The 24093-nt window shown below is 52.5% G+C and overlaps 9 protein-coding genes across 9 annotated transcripts; 3 read left to right on the plus strand and 6 right to left on the minus strand.

Annotated features, from left to right (window-relative positions):
- Positions 1 to 420: 420 nt before the first annotated feature.
- WHR41_07383 (uncharacterized protein) lies at positions 421 to 4701 on the minus strand (the record flags this gene model as incomplete). Its single annotated transcript, XM_069375988.1, has 5 exons — positions 421 to 1910; positions 1963 to 2179; positions 2243 to 4405; positions 4457 to 4501; positions 4552 to 4701. The coding sequence occupies 5 exons, from the start codon at positions 4699 to 4701 to the stop codon at positions 421 to 423; spliced, it is 4065 nt and encodes a 1354-aa protein (XP_069227070.1).
- Positions 4702 to 8134: 3433 nt separating this feature from the next.
- WHR41_07384 (uncharacterized protein) lies at positions 8135 to 8425 on the minus strand (the record flags this gene model as incomplete). The annotated part of the gene is made up of 1 exon (XM_069375989.1): positions 8135 to 8425. The coding sequence occupies one exon, from the start codon at positions 8423 to 8425 to the stop codon at positions 8135 to 8137; it is 291 nt and encodes a 96-aa protein (XP_069227071.1).
- A 1034-nt stretch (positions 8426 to 9459) lies between these two features.
- On the minus strand, positions 9460 to 9828 carry WHR41_07385 (uncharacterized protein; the record flags this gene model as incomplete). Its single annotated transcript, XM_069375990.1, has 1 exon — positions 9460 to 9828. One exon carries the CDS (start codon positions 9826 to 9828, stop codon positions 9460 to 9462), a length of 369 nt encoding a protein of 122 aa, XP_069227072.1.
- Positions 9829 to 10824: 996 nt separating this feature from the next.
- On the plus strand, positions 10825 to 11727 carry WHR41_07386 (uncharacterized protein; the record flags this gene model as incomplete). The annotated part of the gene is made up of 1 exon (XM_069375991.1): positions 10825 to 11727. One exon carries the CDS (start codon positions 10825 to 10827, stop codon positions 11725 to 11727), a length of 903 nt encoding a protein of 300 aa, XP_069227073.1.
- A 174-nt stretch (positions 11728 to 11901) lies between these two features.
- On the minus strand, positions 11902 to 13448 carry WHR41_07387 (uncharacterized protein; the record flags this gene model as incomplete). The annotated part of the gene is made up of 2 exons (XM_069375992.1): positions 11902 to 13143; positions 13194 to 13448. 2 exons carry the CDS (start codon positions 13446 to 13448, stop codon positions 11902 to 11904), a joined length of 1497 nt encoding a protein of 498 aa, XP_069227074.1.
- A 1766-nt stretch (positions 13449 to 15214) lies between these two features.
- Positions 15215 to 17095, plus strand: WHR41_07388 (uncharacterized protein; the record flags this gene model as incomplete). Its single annotated transcript, XM_069375993.1, has 1 exon — positions 15215 to 17095. The coding sequence occupies one exon, from the start codon at positions 15215 to 15217 to the stop codon at positions 17093 to 17095; it is 1881 nt and encodes a 626-aa protein (XP_069227065.1).
- A 52-nt stretch (positions 17096 to 17147) lies between these two features.
- Positions 17148 to 17777, minus strand: WHR41_07389 (uncharacterized protein; the record flags this gene model as incomplete). The annotated part of the gene is made up of 1 exon (XM_069375994.1): positions 17148 to 17777. The coding sequence occupies one exon, from the start codon at positions 17775 to 17777 to the stop codon at positions 17148 to 17150; it is 630 nt and encodes a 209-aa protein (XP_069227066.1).
- A 513-nt stretch (positions 17778 to 18290) lies between these two features.
- On the minus strand, positions 18291 to 22326 carry WHR41_07390 (uncharacterized protein). The gene is made up of 3 exons (XM_069375995.1): positions 22016 to 22326; positions 18667 to 21928; positions 18291 to 18610 (listed from the first exon to the last, which is right to left on the minus strand). The coding sequence occupies exons 1-3, from the start codon at positions 22249 to 22251 to the stop codon at positions 18440 to 18442; spliced, it is 3669 nt and encodes a 1222-aa protein (XP_069227010.1). The 5' UTR covers positions 22252 to 22326; the 3' UTR covers positions 18291 to 18439.
- A 206-nt stretch (positions 22327 to 22532) lies between these two features.
- Positions 22533 to 23906, plus strand: WHR41_07391 (uncharacterized protein; the record flags this gene model as incomplete). The annotated part of the gene is made up of 1 exon (XM_069375996.1): positions 22533 to 23906. One exon carries the CDS (start codon positions 22533 to 22535, stop codon positions 23904 to 23906), a length of 1374 nt encoding a protein of 457 aa, XP_069227009.1.
- Between the last annotated feature and the right edge of the window lie 187 nt (positions 23907 to 24093).

The raw sequence follows: 24093 nt of genomic DNA on the forward strand, positions 1-24093 counted from the left end.
GGTTCGCCCTCCCAAGAGGGATCGTCATGTCACGCTGCATATCTAGTCGCAAGTAGCGCACAGGCTTGTACAAGGATAGGTGGAAGTTCAGTGGAAGTCGAGCGTTTCGGCCAAATACGCCCCGACTTGACAAGACCGCTTGGCGGGGATTTCAATCAAACCGAAACTTAAAGCCAAGATGCCCAATGTTTTGGAGTCGAGCAGAGGATAGGGCAAAATTCGCTGACGTGCAATTATAGACCATGTGATTATATAGTACAAACTTTCTCCTCGTGGGAACAATCTTCACGGGGCATGTCTCTCCGTGCGCCAAACCATGTCTTAATGAAACCCTCCTCGGCAGGACTTCAAACCCAGCGTCTCTATGGCCTGCCCTAACATGCGTGCAATAGCATGTTTAGTCCAGACCTTGTATCAAACTCAGCCTGCTGTCTTTGTGGCCTTGCTGCGCAGCTTCATCATGAGGAACACCAATGCATAGCTGGAAATGCAAAATAGTGCCGTGATACCGACATCCCTCCAACCATAATATTTCTCGTTGATATTCATCGTCTTCAAATAATCGGCACCAGTAGTGTATTCGCAGTACTCGCACATTGTGCTGTTGCTTGCATCTACAATGTAGCCTGCGTTGGAGCTCAGGAAATCGGCCATGTATTCCCCACAGGTGGTTCCAGAGGGTAAAGGAATTCGTGTGAGCTCGTTCGGTTTGCATTGTATGTCCACGTCCCACACAACTGGCTCGAGGAGACCGCCGATGAGGTACGTGAATGGATCCAAGTAGTACATCCAGTAGCGCCAGAAGGCCTGAATCTGCGCGTACGGGACTACGACGCCGCAAAAGTTGATAAGCGCGGCTCCGATGATGACGGGGTTGGCCAGTGCAGCGAAGTATGCGTTCGGGCTGTAAGCAGCGATAGCCTGCCCAATGGACGTGTATAGGAATTCGTAGAGTATCATCTGGAGGTACACTTGACCCGAAGCGCTTGCCTTTACTGGTAGACCGGAAGTGAAGTACCAGCACGCGAAGAAGAGAGTTGCGCAGACAATCAACACCGGGATTTCCGACACGAGCTGTGCTGTAATAAAAGCCAGCCAGTGGTAAGTCTTACTCTTCTTCTCTCGCGATTCGAAAATATCTCGATTGCGAATGAAGAAGGGCTGCAACTGGTTAATACACCCAGGTGCGACGAAGACAAAGTTGAAGATCGACATGAGACGTAGTTGCAGGTCGAAAGTTCCGTTTCCAATCTTCCAGAAAGTGAAGCCTGCGAAGAGACTGTTCGTGACATGAAGCCCAATTTTGTTCCAAACGTAGTCCGGGTTACGCCACAGAGAGATGAACTGGCGCTTGGCGACCAGCGCTATCTGATGCTTGATTGGTGTCGCGAAGTCCGCATTATCCTCGGGTGCGTCAGGCTGGGTACTTGTCTCTTTGGCCTGCATGGCGTTGATCTCCTGTAGTCGGCTCATCATGTGCTGGCATTCTGGAGAGGCGAGCCAACATTCAGGCCAGTCGATGTTATCGCCTTGTCGGCCTTGCACAACATCGACAATATGCTCTGCCGGATTGGTGTCTTCAGGGCAGACGGCGCCGTTCTTGGCAAAGTAGTCCAGGAGGATAGATGAGTCTTTTCCGGTCTCACCGAAGTAAGTCGTCCGCCCTCCCCTGGCAAGAAGCAAGAGCACGTCGAATGCTTCAAACAATGCTGCGGACGGTTGATGGATCGTGCAAATAATGGTCTGCCCAGATGCAGCTAACTTGCGCATAAATCTGCAGATCTCGAAAGCAGACTGCCCATCCAGTCCAGAGGTGGGCTCATCCAGGAACAGCAGTGTTGGTTTGGCGACTAGTTCAGTGGCAAGTGTGAGTCTTTTGCGTTGCTCGATCGAAAGACCAGATCCAGGAGCTATCTGTATGTCAGCTGTGATTGTTGAGATGAGGCAGATGCTTGAACTTACCACCAACGATAGCATGTTGAAGAGGTGTGAGTTCGAGGAGATCCATAATCTGATGAACGTAGTCGATTTTCTCTTCGTCGGGAATACTGTAGCTTTGACGGAGGCGGGCAGAGAATAGCAGTGACTCAAGGACGGTGGCGGTGGGTTCGTGGACGTCGTTCTGCTCACAGTAACCGGTGGTCCTTTGAAAGCTAATACCCTGAGGCTTGCCGTTGACCTGAGATGCATTGTTAGCTCAAAAACATACTAGCAGTAAGACAAGGTGCTTCGTTTTCCCTACCATGATGCTACCCTCAATGCGGCCGCTATCTTTCCTTTGCGCGAGTACATCCATGAGAGTGGTTTTACCAGCTCCAGAGCTACCCATCAAAGCAACCAGTTGGCCGGGCAAAACGTAGCCAGACACCGACTGAAGTAGCTGTTTCTCCTTTCCCTGATGATGGACGAAATAGTCGATATTCTCGAACGTGAAGATGGTTTCACCAACAGAAACGGTACCCTCATGTCCAGAACTACCGCTGGAATAAGAGCTGACGGCCTTCTCGGGATCTTGAGTTCGCGCAGTCTCTTTCTGGCGACTGCGGCGATCGAACAGGATTCGGGAGCCAGTGTCCGTGGAGAGATTCAGCTCAAATCCAACGGCAGTCATGAAAGCCCAGAAAAGCCAGAAAGCCACAATGATGCCGAAGTTGCGCCAGATTGTTCCAGTGGATGCATTATACTGAGTGTTCACGTAAGTCTCGCCATTGATGCTATCAGCTCCTGGCAGGGATCCAGCTACGGTGCAGCTTTTAAAGGAATCATCCGTGTACGAGGGTCCGAAAGGGACGTACTGTGGTGCCACACATGCGATATCAAGGTTACCCATTTCCGTGGCGAGCAATGCCTGCAAGCAGTAACTCGCGGGGTCGATGTATGAGATCCATCGGAACCAAACGTGCATCTCCGGCACTGGAATTAGATATCCCGCGTACACCATCATGCCCATGATGCATACGCCGGCTATTTGGGATGCTATTCCGAAGTGACGACACCATGCTCCAATCATACGGAAGAATGATAAGAAGCACAGCATGGTTACCAATAAAAGCACCCATTGGGTAAAGAATTTGCCGGCGTCGTGTTGAAACCCAACCATGAAGTAGTAGACGATCTCGAATAAACTGAGCGCGACCATCGTCAGCGGAATATCAGTAATGACATTCGCAATCGCATAGGCCGAAGGACGGGTGTACGCAAGGCGCTTGTGTCGTGAGATGATAGGTCTGCCAAGGAAGGACGCTTGAACCTCCGACATTGCGTTGAGACCAAACAGCAAGATTGGGAAGAAGAGCGCTCCAGGCCTTGGAAAGATCGAAGTGCTATCGTTCGGAAGATTGTAGAAAAGGGAGGATGTGACCAGTGACATGATAAGGGCGGAGCTGATGTTGAGGATATTCGTTAGGCGATCCCCCCAGATGATTTGGAATTGTCGTTTGGCACATGCCAGAATCTGTTGACCGAGAGACACATGGTACGGACTCTTCTTGCGAGAGAACCACGAAGAGAGCGAGCGATTCTTCTCCAAGCCTCTGACTTTTTGCATGTCTCGTATTTCCAGCTCCAAATTGTTGTCAGTAATCGGAGTAGCTTGCGCGGTCATACGCTGTCTCACGTCGCTTTGCCCGAAGCGTGCAGCAAAATCGGCTGCACTTTCCGGTACCGTAGCTTCGTATCCTGGCCTGATCTGGCGCTCGGTTGGGACGGTGACAGAGGTCAAGAAGTCGGCGATGTTGGCACCTGGAGAACACACAAATCCCATGTCCTCGAAATATGCCTTGGCTTCTGATGTGGCTCCGTAGAAGATTTGTCTGCCCTCTGCGAGCACCAAAACCTTATCAAACTGTTCGTAGATGCCGTTACCAGCCTGGTATAGAGTCGAGATAATTGTCTTTTGCTCTGTGCTTGCTGCCTTTCGCAAAACCTTGGCAAAATCCAGAGCGTTACTGGCGTCTAGTCCACGTGTGGGGTTGTCCCAGCACTGAAGTGGTGCCGTAGAGGCAAGGACTTCTGCAAGAGACACGCGCTTCCTCTCACCTCCGGAGACACCGCGCAAGAACTCGTTGCCAACTACAGTGTCCGAGGTATGCGATATTCCGAGAGAATCCAGGATCGACTGATTCTTGTCTGTGATGTAAGCCGACTTCTTCTCCAGATGGTCTGGGCGTGTTCCAGGTAACTTTGCTGATGTTGCAAAATCCAAGGTCTCTGCTACCTTGAGCGTGGGAAAGTGCAGGTCCTCCTCAGTGTTCATCACAATTTGATGACGGAATTGCCCAGCCTCGCATGATCCAGCATTTCCGTACCACACGTCGCCGGTGACATTTTTGAATTCTCTACGCGAGTTCGAGAGAACTTTGAGTAGACTGGTCGTGCCTGAGCCGGGCCTACCAAGTACTAGAAGCTATTCTTGTGGTTAGCACTGTATCAAGCATAGTCGGTGCGGCAACCATACCATTTCACCTGGCCGTACTTGACCGGAAACACCCTGAAGGATTCGCTAATCGAATGTTAGTTATGAGCTGAACCGTTCGATCACTCTGCACATACTCTTGAACTGGCGCCATTCTTGGTGAAAGAGGGGATGAGGTCCGCGACCACAGAAGCTACGGTCGAGCCATAATTTTCTCCCAGGCCTTCAACCTCCACCGCCACTTCGTCGAACGTGACAGTCAAACGTTTCTGTGTGGTGTCTGCCATGTTCGTCAGTCTGTGTGAGAGAAAGGAACGAATTGATTCAACGAACCTGCGGAGTATATGTAGCCTGCGTTTTGCGTACGGAAAAGGAATCCAATTGACAATGCAAAACTTGTTCGGATTTGGCAAGCTTCCCGAAACAGACCGCCGATGACCAGCAAGACTCAAGGCAGAATGTGGTCGTCAAGGTGCTATCGCGTCAAGCACGCTAGCGGCAAGGCGGAATTACGGATTTCCAAGCTCGCGGCGTCCGACTCCATGGGACGGTGGGTTACGCGACAGGCAAGGGCATTACGGTGTGATATCCTTGTGTGTGATTCGGCGGCAGATCCTGGGCGCAACATAATCTACCCTCGAGCCGCACACAGTGGTAATGATCATGGGCTGGTCATGTCATCTTTCCGGATCGAGCAGTTCTGGCCAGGAAGAGAGGATGCGGACGCATCTTGGACGTGTCACATCTGATATTATTCTGCATGATGTCGACCCTCGCATATCTGAAGGCACGTTGATCAGAGACTGCGAAGTTTTGGGCAGTATCGTTGACGGCGGTTGCTGCTCGGCATGTGGTTTGATGCTCCCGTGAGCGAGAATCGCATAAGCTCGAGACGAATCACGTGACATGGCTCTATCGTAGATGGTGCAGCACGTGCACCGGATCTACGGATTTGCGACGGAGTTTGGTAACGCATCTTTATCCATTCTTTTATCCGTCACTCCTCGGCAGAAACATTCCTTTGCAGGCAAGATAATGAATCATTCTGCCGCTGCGAACAAGATCTCGAAGGCTTGCGAGCCATGCCGCCGGCGGAAGACACGGTGCAATGGGCTTCAGCCCTGCAACGCTTGCCACTCCCAGCCAGGCCAATGTGCGTATCGGGTGAAGGCGAGAAGCCGCAAATCCGCCGCACAAACGGCTGCCAAACCTGCTACGCCTGCGAACACCCCCAAGGCAGCTCAAGAGGTGCCTCCCACAGCAGAGCTGGCTCCTCATGCAGAACATGATGAGACCGCTCAGGACACACCCAATCCGAGCGTCTATCACGGAATTACGGCAACCCACACGCACGGAGCCGAGCCTGTCGAGTGCCCTCAGCTTTTCTACGGACCATCTTCGAACTTCGCGTTCCTTCAGCAGCTCCATAGGAGCATTCTCCACTTCGGCGCTGTGCGGCAGCCTGAGCTACGAGAAGATCATGAGGGTAGCGAAGGTCTTGATATGTTTGTACAAAGGTCTATCTTCTTCGGCACACCACGAAGGGTCACGGCGTCACATCCCATCACAAACGTTCCATTGAGCGAGGTGGTAGATTTGCCGCAAGCACTTTCCTTCCTATCCGAGTTCCTGTCAGTGAGCTTACATCTACTGCCCATGTTCACTAGACCGGAGCTCGAAGATTTGCTGCAGAGCTTCTATTCCGGAGCTGGCAACCCTCACCTGCGGCCCCAGCAAAAGGCTCTTCTGTGTGCAGTGCTGGCAATCGGCGCACTATCTACAGACCATACCGACCAAGCCGAGCTCCTTTACGAGCAGGCAAAAGTCACAGCTTTTGCATTCGATGAAGCTGTCACATTGTCCATGATTCAACTCTCTATTCTGTTTGGTGATTATCAGATCAATATCGGCCGCCCCAATTCTGCATACCTTCACCTTGGTGTCGCCGTGAGGAAGGCTTTTGCCATGGGACTCAATCGGGAGGCGATTGGCAAAAATCCAAGCGATCATTCGCTCCAGAAACGGCGCTCTACAATGTGGTGCCTCTATTTTCACGAAAGGTGTGTATCTTGCCCTGCTTTTGGATATGCAGCGCTCACATACTATAGGTGGCATGCTTTAGCAATGGGAAGACAAGGTGCACTCAAAATGCAAGACATCACCACCGTGTTTCCGGCTAATGAACCCGTCCTCATTGCCTTGTGCGAAGTTGCACGTGTTGCTGAGGCCAATGCTGAAGTAATGTATCTTCAAAAGTCCGAATCACTTCGCGTGCTCTATCTCATGGCAGAAAAGGCATACGATCAGCTGCGTCGCGTAATGGAGCAGGCTGATACAGCCTCCTCACCAAACGGTACACATAGCGAAATAGCGTCGCTTCACCTGCGCAACAGTAACTTTCTCCAAATCCGCCTATACAACCTGGATGCTAATTTCACTTACTAGTATACTATCATGCGGTTTTATTAAATTTCCGGCCGTTCCTTGTGGCTGATACATTTATCAGTGACCAGCAAAGGCTCGAAGCAATGTGGCTTCGGGAGGCCTGCAGGCATGCTGTGAACGCCGCGCAAGACTCTCTTGTCTTTATGAGCTCTAAATATGCGTCAAGCGACACGTGTAAGGTATGTATTGGCGTCTTTCAGAAGCTTCGCACTAACGTACTCCGTGAGGAGCTGCAAGACACGATACTGACTATTTACATCAGAAGTCTCGGTTCACAGGGTTCTTCATCGAATGCAATTGCGCTGTGCTGCTCTACGATTCGCTGTGGCACCCTGCGAAGCATGCATACAATCTGGAATACATTCACATAGCGCTGCGGTGCTTGGACGACATGGTTCCTGATGTCCCCACCATTAACGCCAGAGAATCCGTCAATCAGATTTTGAAGGCAGTTGAGCACGCGATCTCAAAGAGGTCGATACGACAGATTCAAGATTCCGGCTTGACTAGGGTGGCAGATCAGGGCACGGATGGTCCGACGCAACGCCCTCTCTCCGCTCATGGGCACATACACTTCCCATCATCAGCTCGACAGGCTTCACCGACTAATGCAGGCGATTACATCTACTTCAACAGTCGGCAGAACAACGTTTCAGGCCATCCGCCTCCGATGACGAGTAGCGAGGGTAATGCTTTTGCACCGTCACAAGACATCGGCACCTGGATGTACGATCCCATGTCCTCACTTGACTTTGATGTGTTGACAACTGATCTGTTCAATTTCCTCCCACCACCTATGGAAGACCTCGCAACCGGATTTGGATCCAGTCAGCCATGAGCCGAATCGCAATCACCGTTGAGACACGCCGAAGACGTTTCTGGGCGCATCTGTAAGGTATGGGACATAGCGACCCACTCTCACCAAAGAATGCGGAAGAACCATCGACTTTTTGGGGCGGTCGTTTTTGCCCCATCTGGCTGTGATCACCGTCGTTGCTCGCTTCGCTTCGTCCTGTGTGTAGAGGCTCCAACAGTGCAAGACTGCGAGCTGCGACTGCAAAGCTTGACTGCAGATGGGGGCAAATCAGGACAGACCGCATTATCAGCTAGCCTGTTTGGGTCATCTCTCGTCGATTTGCAGGAAACAGATTTGCAGCATCTCCTCCCAAGTCCCCACGACGTTGCCATAAACGGACTCAGAGTCGTCTTATAATCCATCGCTTTCGATGGCTGAGGGCGGCGCTGGCTGAAATGGCCGCATGGTGGTTTCAAAAATCAGAAAGCGCGTCCAAGAGCCTGGTCGTCGTGGGTTGTGATCTTGCGGTGTAGCATGGGAAGAGTCGCAGCGGAGGCTTCCTCGCGCTCCTTCAGCGGCGACGGACCTTTCGGCTTGCCGGCATGAGGAGGACCTTGAGGAGGAGAAGGAGGGCCGTAGGCAGGAACCTTCCGGTCAGGTTGAGAAGGCGGAGTGCAGGCAGCCTTATTGCCATGGCCTGGCTTCGGTGGTGCGGCCAGGCCCAGGCCTGCTGAAGCCAGCATGCAGAGGGTGAGGATGTCGAAACGCATTATGAGAGTTGATCGGAGGTTTCGGATGGTTGGTACAGACGCTGTACGTTTTGAGACTTGAAAGGCGCAATCCCTTATATACTAATAAGATTGACCTCGGGATGCGGGTTATCTAGACCTACCAAGATGCTCCCTGACCAATGCCAAATGGTATATATGACACGGCTGGGTGAAGTTTGAACGCCACCAGGAGGCCGACAACCGACTAAGGCTTCGCTTAGGGGCGACTTCTCGATGGCCTAGTGCTAGGCTCCGCGGTAAATCTGATGTGGCAAAGGGAACCATATTTCGCCTCCCTGACTTTGAGACACCAGGATAGTATGTCGCAGAATCGTAACTGTATCGACTACGAATCTTCTTTGACGTCAGTTCAGTGGGCGATCGAGTGTTCTATAGCAGTTTCGCGCTCGTGTCGATCTGCTTCCTGTACCTCTGATGCCCCTTGAGGCCGTTGGAGGGTGGATCCCGTTTTCGGCCCTAACGTTGATAATTTCGGGATGCGCGCCGGCTGTTCGGATTGCCGCCGCGATACATTCAAGATCACAAATACCAGATGCGCTCAACTGCGAGGAGAAAGCCATTGAGGAGATTATAAATTGTTGTGTATATTTTAGAGATTCTGGAAATACAGATAAAATGCGAAGAAACGCTGGCATCAAGTTTGAGCGTAACTTCACAACATGTGATCATTGATACTGGTGTTGCCGTCTCTTATCGCCGTGAAGACAAATCCTTGTCGCGTGCGGAAATCGACTTTCTCTTTCGTGAAGAGAGCAATTTCTCAAAGCCCTCTTGCTCCAAGTGAAATTCCGTATCGTACCTTGGCCAAATGACTCTTTTCACCTTGTGCGGCAAGCACTCTTTTGACTTGCATGACAATTGCAACAAGTCGAGGATGTGGTTCGATGCAATTGTTCATTATCGGAACATGAGACCGCCGCGTCGAGCGCTGCGATTCCCAGATACATCGGAGGCTCTGAATTCCTCTAGATTCGACAGTCCAACCGATCCATTCTATCCCGCAGTTTGTGTCTCTAGGACGAAAGGCATTGGGAGTAATATTCATCTTGCTTCTTACAAGTGGCGGGGGCCGCGCACTTGGTAGGTCCTTCATAGTCCTTGCCACCGCACTGCCCGTAAAGTGTCTGAATGTCGGCTGGCCCCTCCATACATTGTGAATACCAAGCGTTCTGTTTCTTGCAAGACCATCCGTTTGAGCACTTGGTAGGACCATCGTAGTCTTTGCCGCCGCATTGGCCCCACTGAGTTTGAATAGAAGGGTAGGCCTCAACCTTGCGATCAGGCTGAGAAGGTGTAATGCATGCGGATCCTTGGAAGTTTTCCGCAGCCAGGCCGAGAGAGGCTAAGGCAAGCATGAAGGGGGTCAAAGTCGAATACTGCATGGCGGGGATGTCTGTTGTGTTGTCCGAGGAGGTGAGGTTGGACAGGGCTCGAGGTTGTTGATGCTGTAACTTAGGATCAGTCAACATCATATTATGATTTCAGGCATTTTATCTGCTTCTACGCCGCGCACTGCTGAACGTTCAGGCGCCTGAAAGTAAGTGGCTACTATGAATCGCTCAGCAATGCCAAATGCGTCCGCTGATGCTGGTGTGTAGTCGGCCGACCTCTAGATGCTCAAGGCCCATGAAACGGTCGGCAAAAGAAGCTCGAAATGGCTAACAGGCTCCACGAACTATTGGCGTCTAGATGGTAGCTAAGATTGGCCTTCTTCGGCGGCAACGGTCCCAAGATAACAACGACATGGAGAAGATTTGGTCCACCCGTCTGGAGAGCCTTTGCATGATTGAACATGTCTTCTGTTCACAAATGATGCACTACGATCTCAGCCGCGAATGGCTTGGCTGGGAGCGCTTTTGTGATCTTCACAAGGTAGTGAGCATTGGTCAAGGAACCCCTGGCGCGAATGTCTCACCCGTGTCGCCCGTGCGAAGTGGAGCCTCGAATTCCGGACAATTCCGTCCCCTCTTGTTCTACTCCCCGTCCGGCGGCGGGATGAGCATTCCCACATCGAGCGACGTAAGGAACCACGTATTCGGCAGACGTCCTTACTCGCGACAACATCGCCATAGCCTGCCACTGCATGCTTCCTCTTGCCTTCGCTCGACGAATATACAAGCCTGAATTTGTAGATCAGCTTGAAGCGCAATCTGACTTCGCCTTTTCCAGCACGCTAAGTTATGTACTAACCATGTACCATATGCGGCTGAGTAAAGATGGCTCATGCCATTTATGAGGATATAAATCATAGGTGCTTCCCCGGGAAATAAGTAAATGCCGATACCATTTATTTGACTGCCGTTGTCTACCGCCTCGAGAGCCTGTACATCATTGACCATTTGGACGAAGCACCATCACCGCCAGTTCTAGCCATCAAAATGACAACAGACTGGGGCACAGCAGGGCTAGGCACATTTACCTCACACTCTCACACTGACGTTCATCTGTCCATCGACCCCGCAACGGTGTCCTTACCCAAACCCTTCGTCGTCTGCATAGTTGGCGCATCAAGAGGTATCGGAGCTGGTGTCGCCTACGCTTACGCCAAAGCATCTGCTTCGGCCTTGGTATTAGCCTCTCGGAGAACCTCAGGCCTCGAAGCCACAGCTGCAAAATGCAAGGAGATCAACCCCGATGTCGAGATTGAGGTTGTCGAATGCGATATCACTTCCGCCGATTCCGTCTCCGCGCTCGGAAACAGAGTCAAAAATAGATTTGGCAGGCTCGACGTGGCGGTGGTCAACTCAGGCTACTCTGGACCGGTAGTGCTGAAGCTCACTGAGACCGACCCTGCGACTTTCCAGCAAGCGAGCGATGTCAACTACGTTGGTCTTTTCCTCTGCGCAAAGTACCTGATCCCACTCCTCCTCGGAACCGAGAACGGCGCAAAAAACTTCATCACAGTGTCCAGTTTTGCAGCGATGATAGTGCGTGGTCCTATCGCCAACGCGCAGTACTGTGTGTCGAAGCTGGCTCAACTCAAACTCATGGAGCATGTCCACGAACAGTTCCGCGGAGAGGGATTGTTGAGCTGGTCTGTCCACCCTGGTGCTGTCAACAGTGAAATGGCAGCCGAAACCACACCTGAAGTCTTCAAACCTTATCTCACAGATTCGTCCGACCTGTGTGGCGCCTTTTGCACATGGCTGACTAGGGCGGGCAAGGAGAGGGATTGGCTTTGCGGAAGGCTGCTAAATGCGAAGAGCAATGTGGGAGAGCTGGTAGAGAAGAAAATTGAGATTGTGCAGAAGGATCTGCTGAAAGTGAAGCTAAGTCTGTGATTGAGGCTTTGTGTGAATCGAGCTTCAAAGTAGTGGGAAGAATTTGGAGATTCCTAATGCTACCCCAGTGAAGACAGCCATGCTCCAAATTTCTTGACTAGATTCATATAGTGATCTATTACACATCATCCAACGTCTATACTACACATTTCATCTCAATCGTTCACCGCGTGACTAATATCCTGTACCATTTCCCCTGAGGGTATCAATGATCTCAGTAGGGCCGTAAGGTGCGCCCTCGCCGTTCTGCAGCGAGCCCTCAAGTGCGGGCCACTCGGTCTCCGCCCAGACCTTTTGGATCCTCTTGGCCGAAGCAGTGAGGCGGGAACGCAGTGAAGCGTAGTTCGAGTACAGTAGCTTGCCGGCGCGCTTGACGTAGGCACCGTTGACGATCACGTCTTCGATGTCCCCAACGTCGGCGTGCAGGATGATGGCGGCGACGGGATCGCTCCATCCGAGCATGTTGGGCGAATCGGTGCTGTAGACAACGAAATCTGCCTTCGAGCCGACTTGGATGGTTCCCAGATCAGGGCGGCGAAGAGAGAGGGCGCCGGCGCGGGTAATCAGATAGAAGGCTTGCTCTACTGACATAGGGCTGTTGGTGGGGACCTCCCATTTCTCGAGGGTGTTGAGGTAGCGACCGGCCCTGAGATTCTGTAGCCACATGCGAGCCTGGTTGACCATTGAAGAACTGTAAGTGAAGTGGCAGTCCACACCCAGAGAGGCTTGGTCCTGAATACGGTTGGCGTGAGGGTGGTTATGACCGAAGTGAAACTCAGACTCTGGGGTTGTTGAGATGTACTGATTTGTCTCGCGGAGCAACTGGGCGTCCTTATAGTTCAGGAAGCTGCTGTGCGAGAAAACGACAGGGATGGTATCGTTCAGCCAGCCGTGAGAGTGCAGCGCCGTCGGGCTGTTCGTGAACCCCCACGGACCGCCAAGGTGGTGAGTGGTGACGACGGACAGGTTTGCGCCCTTAGTGATGTTCCACAGCGTGCTAAGATTGGAGGCGGGTGCGTCGAAGAAACGGTCGTAAGCAAGACCCAATGTCAGGAGGCCATTGTCGGCATGAAAGCGGTCGTCCTTGGTCAGACTTTGCAGCTTGCTGATCTGTTCGTCCCAAGACCAAGCGCCAGCCACCTCGTGGATTGCATGTGCGTAGACTGTCCGCACTCCGCTGTCGGCTGATCCATTAATGCAGCTGTCGGTACCCTCCCTAGACCAGCTCGCGTGAGCGTGGTCAAGAACCGTCGTGGTGCCAACGTGGACACGCTCAAGACTTCCGGCGAGCTGACCGAGATAGAGATCCTCAGGTGTGAACACGCTCGCGGATTGGCCGTACTCGCCAAACTTCTGAAAGTAGTCCGCCAAGGATGTGTTTGAGCCAATTGTCTTGAAAGCCGTTTGCCACAGATGCTGTAGGGGTGTCAATACAACAGTAGTTGCGCAGCAGTGTTTAGACTGACCGTGTGGGTGTCGATGAATCCAGGGCTTATGATCTTGCCGGTCGCATTTACGCGGGTCGTGTTGCCAGGAATTCCACTGTCAATCGTTCCCTCGGAGAGTGCAGCGATGGTGTCACCATCGATGAGCATCGAAGCATCATCCAAGATTGATACACGCTCGTCGTTCTCGTTGAATGAGATGATCGTAGCACCTTCATAGAGAATGGCACCTGAAGCACCAAGGGCAAGAGGAAGAAGAAACCCTGCTGACCGCATGTTCAAGATAATCGTCAGATATGGTGAGAGAAGATTGTGTAACGAGAGCTCCAGTTCACCTTGGAGCAGAGAAGGCTGCTTTTGTCATTTCCTTCTTCTCGGCTCGTGCTCTACACTGCCGAAGACTCGGCATTCGACTGGAAGTGGCCCGTATTTTCGGAGCTGAGCCCTATCGCCTTTCTTCTCAAGAAATTGTTGGATGACGAGACCCATGCGCTGATCTGCTGGCCACAGGCCGGTACATGGATATAGCACGTGGTAAAGTTGCCACTAGCGCTCTTCGCGGATAATAGAATCTAGTTTCCCTGTCAATGAGCTGAGTAATGAAGACTAATCTGGCAGATCTGCTTCAGTAGCTATTTGATGGCATTTACTGTAAGGAGCAACAATGTGCATGAAATCCTCTAACATTTACCAAATTGGTGCGAAAATTCTGTGTTCGCTGCATTGCAAGTGCGGTGCTATCGCTTCGTGGTCAGTCAGGCAACTGCCGAGTTCTATGATCAAGTGCCGAGACGCCCCTGCGAATTGGGGGCCCGAAATATCTGCTAAAGGAGTCCGTGGGTGATGCTCGGTATTCGAGCTTGCGCCCAAGCTTGTCAACCACAAACACCACGCGAAGAAAGACTTGCCCGGCGAAGCCCCCGTTCGAGGTAAGCGGCCCGTCGATGAGTGCAAAGCCTTTGTCGAGATCAAATACCTTGGCAATTCTGCAAGCCGGAGCAAAATTCCGACGGCTGTTGTGCTTCCAAGAGCCATTCATCTGGTGGAGGTTGTCCGAAAAGACCACTTGTTCAGGAATGTAGTGCCAAATTTTGAGCAGCAACAGGCACTCAGTTCAGCTTTTGCAAGCTTCATCATACTGCAAATGACCCCATTGGAGTTTCCGTTGGATCAATAATGCTTATGGCGGCCCTAGAAGAAATGCTAGGGGCAGAATTGAGGTTCGGAAGCAGATGCCGTCGGGTGAGAAGTGTACGCTACGCATAGATCGCCATATCATCGCGTGTGTAACATACATTGTCATGCGATGAGCCGTTCGCAGGAGTCCAAACGCCTTGGATGTCTTCCGGTTGAGTTGCAAACATTGGCATTTCCGCGATCAAGGCGATGTCGTTTGATGGCAGCTCGAACTTGACGCCCAGCGGCTCAGGTGACGACTGCCAACGTGCCAAGCGCCGTGCGAGCCGGCGAGCGAGACGCCGAGGACACAGACATCGGTTTCTCGCTCCGCGGATCTCATCACGATCATCTGCTGTATCCATGAGTTTGCGCGAACGCTCATACACCGACGCATTCCATCGTTGGTGGATGGCTTCAACCATGGCGCAGTACCAGTGTTAGTCTCGACAACAGCGAAGAGCACAAAGCATGACATCGACAATGACAGCAATGCCCTGTCTCTGGGCAGAATCCTCATCCGCCTTGGAAGTCACGGATAAAGTGACAGAGGAGCGGCATAAGGCCACTCTAGTGTAAGTGTCTCCGGGCTAGCGTTGCTGATCATGCTCCATTCCCAATCCTCGAGCGTTCCTGTTCGTTTCTTGCGTACCCCTATGATGTCGGTAGCCAATACGCTCTTGAATTTTCGCTTGCTGGACCAAGCGACCATCATTAGGAACATCAAATAGCCCCATTGAGTCAGAACAAGAGTCAGGATATGTGAAGGATCGACAGCACGCGTGGTGGTCTCGACTTCGGCACCGATGTTCTCTCTTCTTCACTGCCCATTCCGAAGGAGCCTCTAGCTGAGGTTGGTCACTTCAATGAGGGGACGTCACGCCGAGGACTGGACCTCCAACAAGACTTCTTTTGGCGAGTCCGACAACAGACTAAGATCTAGGAACTTGGTCCTTGTTCGGAATGCTCTTGTAGGCCTGACAGCCTCTTCAATCCTCCTTGTCTTATCGTGGCACCTCGTTCTGCCGCTCCTGGTCTACTATTACCCGGCTGCCGAGAGTCTTCTCCTTGACGCTGCGGTTTACGGCGCGTACCCTTCACGACAATATGTCTCGGCAAATTTCACATCACCACGTGCTAACGTGCTACAATCCGACGATGCGTGCTCCAGTGGCCTGGTGCTATTATCTCTTGACGGACAATCAGTTACCGATAGCGGTCCCATAATATTGGACATGGCAGGCAACTTGGTATGGTCAGCACCTGGCCAATACGGTGATGCTTCCGCGAATACGAAGATCCAGCGCTACGACAACCAGAACTACTTGACTTTTTGGGCGGGCAAGAAATTGCAGGAATCAGGTCTGGGTAGTTATTACATGCTGGACTCTTCATATCGACTGGCGTATGTGATCTCGGCCGTGGGAGAAGGATTGCAGGGCGATCTCCATGAGTTCAAAATTACTGCGGAAGGCACGGCACTCATCACGGTGTACGAGAGGAAGCACGTCGATCTTGGAGATACCAACTTGGCGCATTCCGCAGATGAGGACATTGTTGATGCATTGTTCCAAGAAGTTGATATAGCATCTGGAGAGCTTCTATTTGAGTGGCGGGCGTCCCAACATCTGGGCCATCCTGCTCTTCAGACATCCTCCGGAGGCAGTGTAGCGGACGGTGCGCTGGACTACTTTCACATCAACAGCGTTGATAAAGACTCAAGAGGGCATTTTCTAGTATCCATGCGGCACTTGCACACCGTAGTGTGCGTGAACGGCGATACTGGTGAGCTATTATGGACACTCGGCGGCGTTGCCAGCGACTTTGAGGATCTATCTATGGGCGGAGCGACAGCATTCCGGTGGCAACATGATGCGCGCTGGGTTTCAGAGACTGAAGGAATCATCAGCCTGTTCGACAATGGTATCGCACATAAGCATCGGGATGCGCCATACAGTCAGGGAATGATAATCCAACTGAACTTCACAGATTGGACGGCGACGCTTCTACAAAGCTACACAGCTCAAACTACGATTGCTTCGCCATCTCAGGGTGACGTCCAGATCTTGGAGCAGCCTCTTCACGCTGACCACGTGTTCATTGGATGGGGCGCCTCGGCCGCTTTTACAGAACATGCTCTCAATGGCGACCTGTTGTGCGAGATCCATTTTGGCGCATCCTGGCTTTTTTACTTCGAGCGAGTGAAGTCTTACAGGGCGTTCAAGACTTTGAGTTGGAAGGGCATTCCAGCCGATTGGGACCCCGTGGCGCGTGTAAACGGTGACCGGGCCTTTGTGTCCTGGAACGGTGCTACGGAAGTCATGTCCTGGTCTCTCGAAGCGCAGCACAACTTGAACAATGACAAGCAGCAGCTGTCAATCAGAGACCAAGACTTTGGAGAGGTCCGCACAATAACCAAAGGAGCAGACTTTGAGTCGTCTTTCCTGCTCCCATCGATGGACGATCCTATTGTCTATCGAATTGCCGCCCTGGACGCCGAAGGTAAGGTCTTACGCTATTCCAATAATTTTGTTTGTGAGCCCGCCACGTTTAGGGTGTGGCTGCTCTCGGCGATTTTGTTCGGGATGTCCCTCCTGGGAGTGTTGTCTTTCGCATGCCGGCAACGGAGGTGGCCCCGAAGTTTGTGGAGGGAGCATCTGAAAAATGCCACTGATTCGGAGTATCATGCTCTCGTGGATTGGGAACCTGGCCCAGAGAACACGCGCGAGTGCGAAGATAATACATGACAATCATCCGTACTATGATATGAACTGAATCAATATGTACAGCGCAACAAGTTCAGTACGCGTTCATGCCCCATTCAACGTCAAAAACGTCTCCCTCGTTGAAAAAATCCACCAAGAAGAAGTTGGGTCTCTTTCCATACATCTCCCGACATCTCACCGCGTGTTCTCCCATCTCTCCGACATGAAAACCAGCAGCGTTTGTAGTACCCGCGTAAGAAGCGTTAGGGAATCTAAATCCGAGAAATTTCGCATAGAGGAAATGGTTCACCAGCGAAAGTCTGTCGGGAATGAAATTACCGGGGAATTGCGGTCGGGCAGGCAAGCATGTATATTGATCTGGGCTCTCGATACCAAAATTCGTTTCGAATAGGTAGTCGAACTCTGGCAGGATGAAGGGCACTAGGTCCTCGTCTGCACCCGAGGAGATGAAGGTAACCAGCCGCTTGTTTGCTGCGACCATTTCAGAAATCAGTGGCCAGTCGCCCGTACGCATGTTGCCGCCTCTCTTGTCGGTAGACGGTCTGTACGACATTACGTCCAAGCCAGCATCGAAGAACGCTTTCGCCCAGGACCGCAGCGGCACGCCCGTGTTGACGAACAGCAGCGTGACAACTTCATCCTCGTACCTTCCGAGAAAAGCTTTGACTGTCGCCAAATGTTCATCCAGACTCCCGCCGTCCATCAGCGCGCAGTTGAAGTGGCACAAATGGATTTCATCGCCACCATCCGGGTTACGATGGCCTTGGGCTTGTAGTAAGCGAACGCCTGCCGCTAATTGGGTGGAGACATTGAAATACTGGTTTCCGGAAAGGGACCAGTTGTTATCTTTGGTGCGAATGGCAGCGGAGTCGTGAGTGCCTATGAAGGTCTGCTCGGAATAGCGCTGGTTGTACAGAGACGGGACCGGTTGCCGTGACCCCGGTGGACTGGGTTGGAAATCCGATGGATAGAGAAAAGGTCTCGAGGTATCATGGTTGCTGCAGAATGCCCACTGAGCTTGAAGGATACACCACGATAGTATGTAAGACGCGACCCGCATGCTTGGGTGCATGAAAGATGCTCGTTCACCGAGCTCTGAAGAGGTGCACTTCCCCGCTTTGGTCGATCGACAGGAACATCCTGTCTCGGCACTCCAGCAGTGTGCTCCCAAAAGTCACAAACACACATTGCCCTTATGTAGTTGAGATCCCACTGATTTTCAACACCGAACCGACTGATCAGACTATATGTAACATCGATAAAACGTACGGAATTACGAAAAGCCCGGGTATCGACATTTTGTGCACCGCGCACCCCACCCTATCCAACCAAGAACGCCAATGCCGAGGAAACAATTGCGATGGATCAAGCAGCGGCCTCAACAACCTTGCAACCTTCGCCGACCATCTTCGTGATATCTTCGTTCTTGTGCGGCAGCAGACCAAGGGCGTAAGCGACGTCGTTCCACTGTCTCTCGCTCTCGGCCCTGGCCAATCTGGGAGCCAACTTGCTGGCCAATTGTTTGGCGTGCTTGTCCTGCAGAAACGGTTAGTTTTCCGACTTGGGATCTTGGAATTGAAGTCACAGCTTACCTTCTCGATGAAAGAAGCGAGGAACTTGATGATCCGCTTGAAGCGATCTTCATCCAAAGCCTCATCTGCGGACAGCAGACTGAACATGTCGACGAAGTGATTGTACACAGCATTGTCTTTGCCCGCAAGCTCCGCGAAGAACATGCGGCTCATCTCGCGGATCTTGTCATCGTCGTCCTCAACACACTTCGCCATCTCGCCCAGCTGGCCCTTGACCTTGACCTGTCCGGCCAGAATCAGGAATGTTAGAGTCATCAAGCACGTACGCTTGACTTGCAGACTTTGGTCGCTGAGACGAGTGTAGAGGAAGTCGGTGTTCTCGTCGATGAGGTGGTTGAAGCAGACCGCCATGTCGCCAAGCGCTACAACAAGGTTGCTACGAGTGTTGGCGTAGGGCGAGCGCTCCATGATGGTGATGAGAAGGCCAAGGTTCGACTCGCAGTATTCGGAGCTAACACACATGAGCTTCGCCATGCACAGCGCGGCTTGTGCCTGAAGTTCTGCGTTGGGGTAGGATGTGTTGTTGCTGCAGATTTCCTTTACAAGGGGCCCAAAGTTGGTGAGGAGCGACGTCTGACCGTAGAGAAGCTCGCGCTCACGGATGTGTGCAATAGCGTCTGTGAAGTCATCTTCTGTAGTGCCACCGATAAGGTCCATTTCGTCTTTCTCCTCTTCAGGCTCTGGCTTCTGGCCCTTCTTACCACCAGCTTTGCCGCCGGACTGGTCAGAAGATGAAGCTGCGCCAGCCTTCTCTTTCTCAGCCTTTCGGCGCTTGAAGTCTTGCTCGATTAGCTCGAGGTGGACGATCTGCTTCAGAGCAACGTGCCCGACGACGAAAAGCAGCTGTGACAGTGCAAGTGCTGACTGGCCGTTTTCGTCAATGGCTGGATCCTCAGGCTGCTCGACGTCGTCTTCTGGCTCAGGTGGAGGACTCGGGAGGTCGCTCATCTCCACATCACCATCCACGTCCATCTGACTATCATCGCCTTCCGCTTGCTGCTTCTGCTGAGCGTCCTCCGGAGCTGCCTTCGCCTGGGGAGTGAAAACGAATTTGGTCTTGCGCCTGATCACGCCAGAGCACAGGACGTCCGGGTGCTTGCTGAGAGCGTAGATTGCACCCACAACCTGCTCAGCAAGACCATACCAGTCTTTGCTGTCACTCTCGAGATCGATCAAGGCTGCAAGGCGAACGAGCACAGCGTGATCATTGGGCAGTCTCATGCTTGGCTTGCCTTCAGTTCCCTTGGTAGGCTTGTTATTGGTCATGCGCATCAGCGCAATGCAAGTGTATCGCGCAAGCACGAGATCCTTGCGACCAATCGCACCGAGACCGATCCTGAGGCAAGTTTCCATCTCCTTGACGACAATGTCGGGATCGGCGAGGGCCAGCATGCCTAGGATGATGATGGCACCCCGGCGTTGCTGCCTCGAAATCGCTCTCTTCTGCACACCGTAAACCTGCCACAGCTTGTCAATCACGAGAGCGTTGATGGCTTTCTCTTTCATCATGGTCGCCAGGAGCTGCTCCAGACTCGTCAATTCTGCAGGAGAAGCACCAAAAGTCAGACTGATCATGTTGCGAGCCACGTAATTGGCAGCATCGTTGGCGCTGAAGTTGTCCGGCGCATGGAAGAAAAGCCCCTTGTAGCATTCGATCAGGTGGTTTTGCACACCCTTGCCTTCATCTGAATTGCCTTTCGTCCAGATCAGGCGAAGCATACGGCGGATGCCCGACTTGGCTGTCTCGATGTTGTAGGCGTCTGCCACTACCAAGAAATCCATCGCCTCGATGACTTCGCTCTTATTCTTGGAGGCAAGCAGTTGATTGACGTGCGGCCCAGCCTCGTGGAGAGTATCAATGAATTTCATCGCCTCAACGTAGTATCGGCGAGTGAGCTGCAATTTGTTGAGTGCTTCAGCAGTTGCAGCGTCTTCCTGTGCTTTTTGGAACGCAGCCATTTGTTGCTCTTCGGTCATGGGCGGTTTTTCCTCAGGCATTTGAGTAGCATCATCCAAAAGTGACTCGTCAACGGTCTTCTCGCCTTCGGCTTGCTCAGCTAGTCCAGTCTCCGCTGGAGGCTTGATTGCATCCAGCTCTGCCTCGCATGCCTCCAAACGTTGGTGCCACTCTGAGTAGTTAAGCAGGCCACCGTGCATAACAGCAAACGGGTGAGTGCTAACCAAACGGCTGAGAAGCTTCAACGCATTGCGTCTCACGTTGCTGCTCTTGTCCTCCAAGCTCCGAGTTGCCAAGTCTGCAGCGGTCTGCCTGCGCTTAGGGTACTTTGTTTCAAGATCGCACAGCTTGGTGTAGACTTGAAGAGCACGACATCTGCAGTAAGGGTTCACGTCCAGGAAGCGCTCCTCCAACACATCGAAAAACGCGTTGATCTGGCCTTTGTGGTTCTCCGTGCGGTCTCCCTCCTCCATCCTGCTAAGCATGGCGATCAGGTTTCCGCATACTTCGATGATTGCGCAGCGGAGGGTGTAGTTTTCGCTCTCGAGCAATTTTGCAAGATAGGTAACCTGCTTCTGCACAACCCTCGGGGCGAGCTCACTGAGTCGTGCGATGAAAGTTGAGACAGATTTCGGTCCCTTGGTGTCATTTGCCGCAAACTCCTTGTTCGACAGCTCTTTCATGACCTCTTCGGCTAACTGTGCGTAGTCGTATTGTTCGGCCAAGATGTTGAGGAACTCGGCCATCGGTTCAGCCAAATGTTCGAAGTAGGTGAGATTCTGCATGACGCTCGTCTGTGCGCCATACGCATGTCCGTGGTGCTTGACGGCCACACACAGGACCTTGAATACGTGCATACGGATAGTCGTGTTCTTGACTCTTGCTTCGTTCTCCAGTAACAGGTAGACTGGTCTTGTGAAGAGGCTGATGAATGTGTCCCTCTCACTCGTCGTCACAAAGATCTTGGCCAGCTTCAGCTTCATGACCTTTGCCATAGTCTCCATTGCTATTTGTAGCTGAATTGAGGGATCCCAGCTGCCATCTTTCTGCGCCGCCTTGCTTTTTGGGCCCTTCTTTCCACGTGCTGCGGCTGCGGAGACCGGTTTCTCTAGGCTTTTTGTCTCTGCAGCTGAGATGCACCATTGCAGCAAGAATGCAAAGGTCTCCAGTACTTGCTTGTGGTGGGCCGTTTCGGTCTCACCATCTTGTTCTTCGTGGTGAATGGTCTCGGCCTCGGCACCAAGTCCAGAGAGAATCAGCTCGAGGAGTTTGCTGAGAGATGTCGCTGGTATAAATGATGTTTGCCTAGAGCGCGAGAAGAGCTCGCAATCAGTATGGGGTTTTTTGGACAGCGGCCCGGGTTGCTGGTCGGAGGGAATGGTGGGCGCGCACTTGAGGAGGAACTGCAGACTGTCAAGGATCCCAGGCTGGAGCACAGCTTCTGGATTCTCTCCCACAGCTTCCGCTATCGGGTTCAGGACACTATTCACCAAGCCTGGCGTGAAAGCATCAGGATCATTTTCGCAGTCGAGCAGCGCAGGGTCGGCTTGCGGAGACGGGATGGACTGCGGGTCGTCGAGGTATGCCTTAAGCGCAGCGTTCACGTCGAAATCGTCGGAGTCGCCCATGATGGCGTGTGTGGTGCGCAAGAGTGCGCGCTGGTGCGACGGCGATGTCGTCCGTGTTGGCGTCAACCTGGCGTCGCAGCGTTTGTTTACAATTTGCCTAGGCGGGTTGCTTGTTGTGGTTGCGGCTGCCCCGCGTCGGGCTGGAGCGCGCACGCGCTTTGCTTTGCTTTGCGGGCATGCAACCATTCACGCAAGCTGCAGCCAACACCGCTCTTTCTACCGTACGACACTTGGCCCGCCACTGACTGCAGGTGAGGACAGGGTCTTGGTCGGTACACAGCATGGCTACGGCACTCAGAAGATCAAGGGAACCTATGGCTCTTGACGACCCACAGCGGACGGGCTACGGTGACAGCACAGAAGACGAAGAGCCGCAGGACATGGACGAGAGCAAGGGTCCGCTTGAGGAGAGTGGATGTACCATCTCGGAAGACGGCGAGGAAGAAGAAGAGGTCGACGACATGGTGCTTGAGGATATGGAGCGGTTTGAGGCCAGCTTCAAAAACATCACTCAGCGGTACCGTCTGATCAACCGCATCGGGGAGGGCACGTTTTCCACCGTCTACAAAGCCGAGGATCTTCTCTACGAGCACTACAAGAACGACTGGGACATCGATGCAATGGAGGAGGAGGCCAATGGCAAGACCAATGGCAAACCTAAACCCCGATACGTCGCCATTAAGAAAATTTATGTCACCTCGTCGCCGCTACGCATTTTGAACGAGCTCGACCTGTTACACGACTTGCGAAACTCGCCCAACGTGTGTCCTCTGATCACTTCGTTCCGGTATCAGGATCAGGTCATTGCAGTGTTACCCTTCTTCCAGCACAAGGACTTCCGAGATTACTATCGAGATATGTCGATCCCCGAAATGCGGACATACTTCCACAGCCTTTTCACTGCACTTCAGTCTGTCCACTATGCGGGGATCATCCACCGTGATATCAAGCCAACCAACTTCCTGTATTCACCAGCACGTCAGCGCGGCGTGCTCGTGGACTTCGGTCTTGCCGAACGCGAGTTCACCGACGCCAGCCAATGTGCTTGTGAATTCAAACCCGCGGAGCGACAAAAGCGTATCGACAACTCGGTTTACGCATCGACGTTCGCCGCAGCACAGGCGAATGGACAGCAACCAAGACCGGCGTATCCAGCAAACGACCAGCGTTCTTCGCGCCGTGCGAACAGGGCCGGAACGCGCGGTTTCCGCGCTCCAGAGGTCCTTCTGAAATGCACGCGGCAGTCATGCTTGATCGATATCTGGAGCTGTGGTGTCATCCTTTTGACATTCCTCAGCAAGCGTTTCCCATTCTTTCACTCGGCCGACGACATTGACGCGTTTATCGAATTGTGCACCATCTTTGGCAAGAAGCGAATGAAGGAAACCGCGCTTTTGCATGGCCAAGTGCTGCAGACCAACATCCCGACCATTGGCGACTCCGGTCATACCTGGGAGAAGGTTCTCTTGTGGTGCACGGGCAGGAACAAAAAGGATGGCGTTGTTCTGAGCAAAGAGGAATTGGAGGCTGTTGAGTTCATGAAATGTTGCCTCGAACTTGACCCTGCGAAGCGCATCACGGCTGATGAGGCGCTGCAGCATCCATTCCTGGCAGCTGCTAATGGCACGGAATACAGCGATGGGTCTTACGAATGATGAGCGCATTTTTCACATGGACATTGGCGTTTTGACAGGGGAGGAAGCATCTGCTTGCGCTCGAGGAGAGCATGGATTGCAGCAGCATCGGCGGTGGAGTTTGATGTTATCGAGATACCCATTTATATAGCTTCACAGACATAGGTCATGCCACACGATGTCCGTTTCGGATCTCACCAGTCGCCGC

Source organism: Cladosporium halotolerans, assembly GCF_011745625.1.
Source record: "Cladosporium halotolerans strain TM138-S3 chromosome Unknown Sca30, whole genome shotgun sequence".
Lineage (NCBI taxonomy): Eukaryota > Fungi > Ascomycota > Dothideomycetes > Cladosporiales > Cladosporiaceae > Cladosporium > Cladosporium halotolerans.

Excerpts from the sequence above, each read along its gene's own strand:
- WHR41_07390 (XM_069375995.1), bottom strand. The coding sequence starts at position 22,251 with ATGGGCGACTCCGACGATTTCGACGTGAACGCTGCGCTTAAGGCATAC. Across the intron at positions 21,929-22,015 it reads AGTCTGCAGTTCCTCCTCAA|GCAAACATCATTTATACCAG; the intron begins GTGCGCGCCCAC and ends CTCGCGCTCTAG. Across the intron at positions 18,611-18,666 it reads TCGCTTCTTTCATCGAGAAG|GACAAGCACGCCAAACAATT; the intron begins GTAAGCTGTGAC and ends CCGTTTCTGCAG.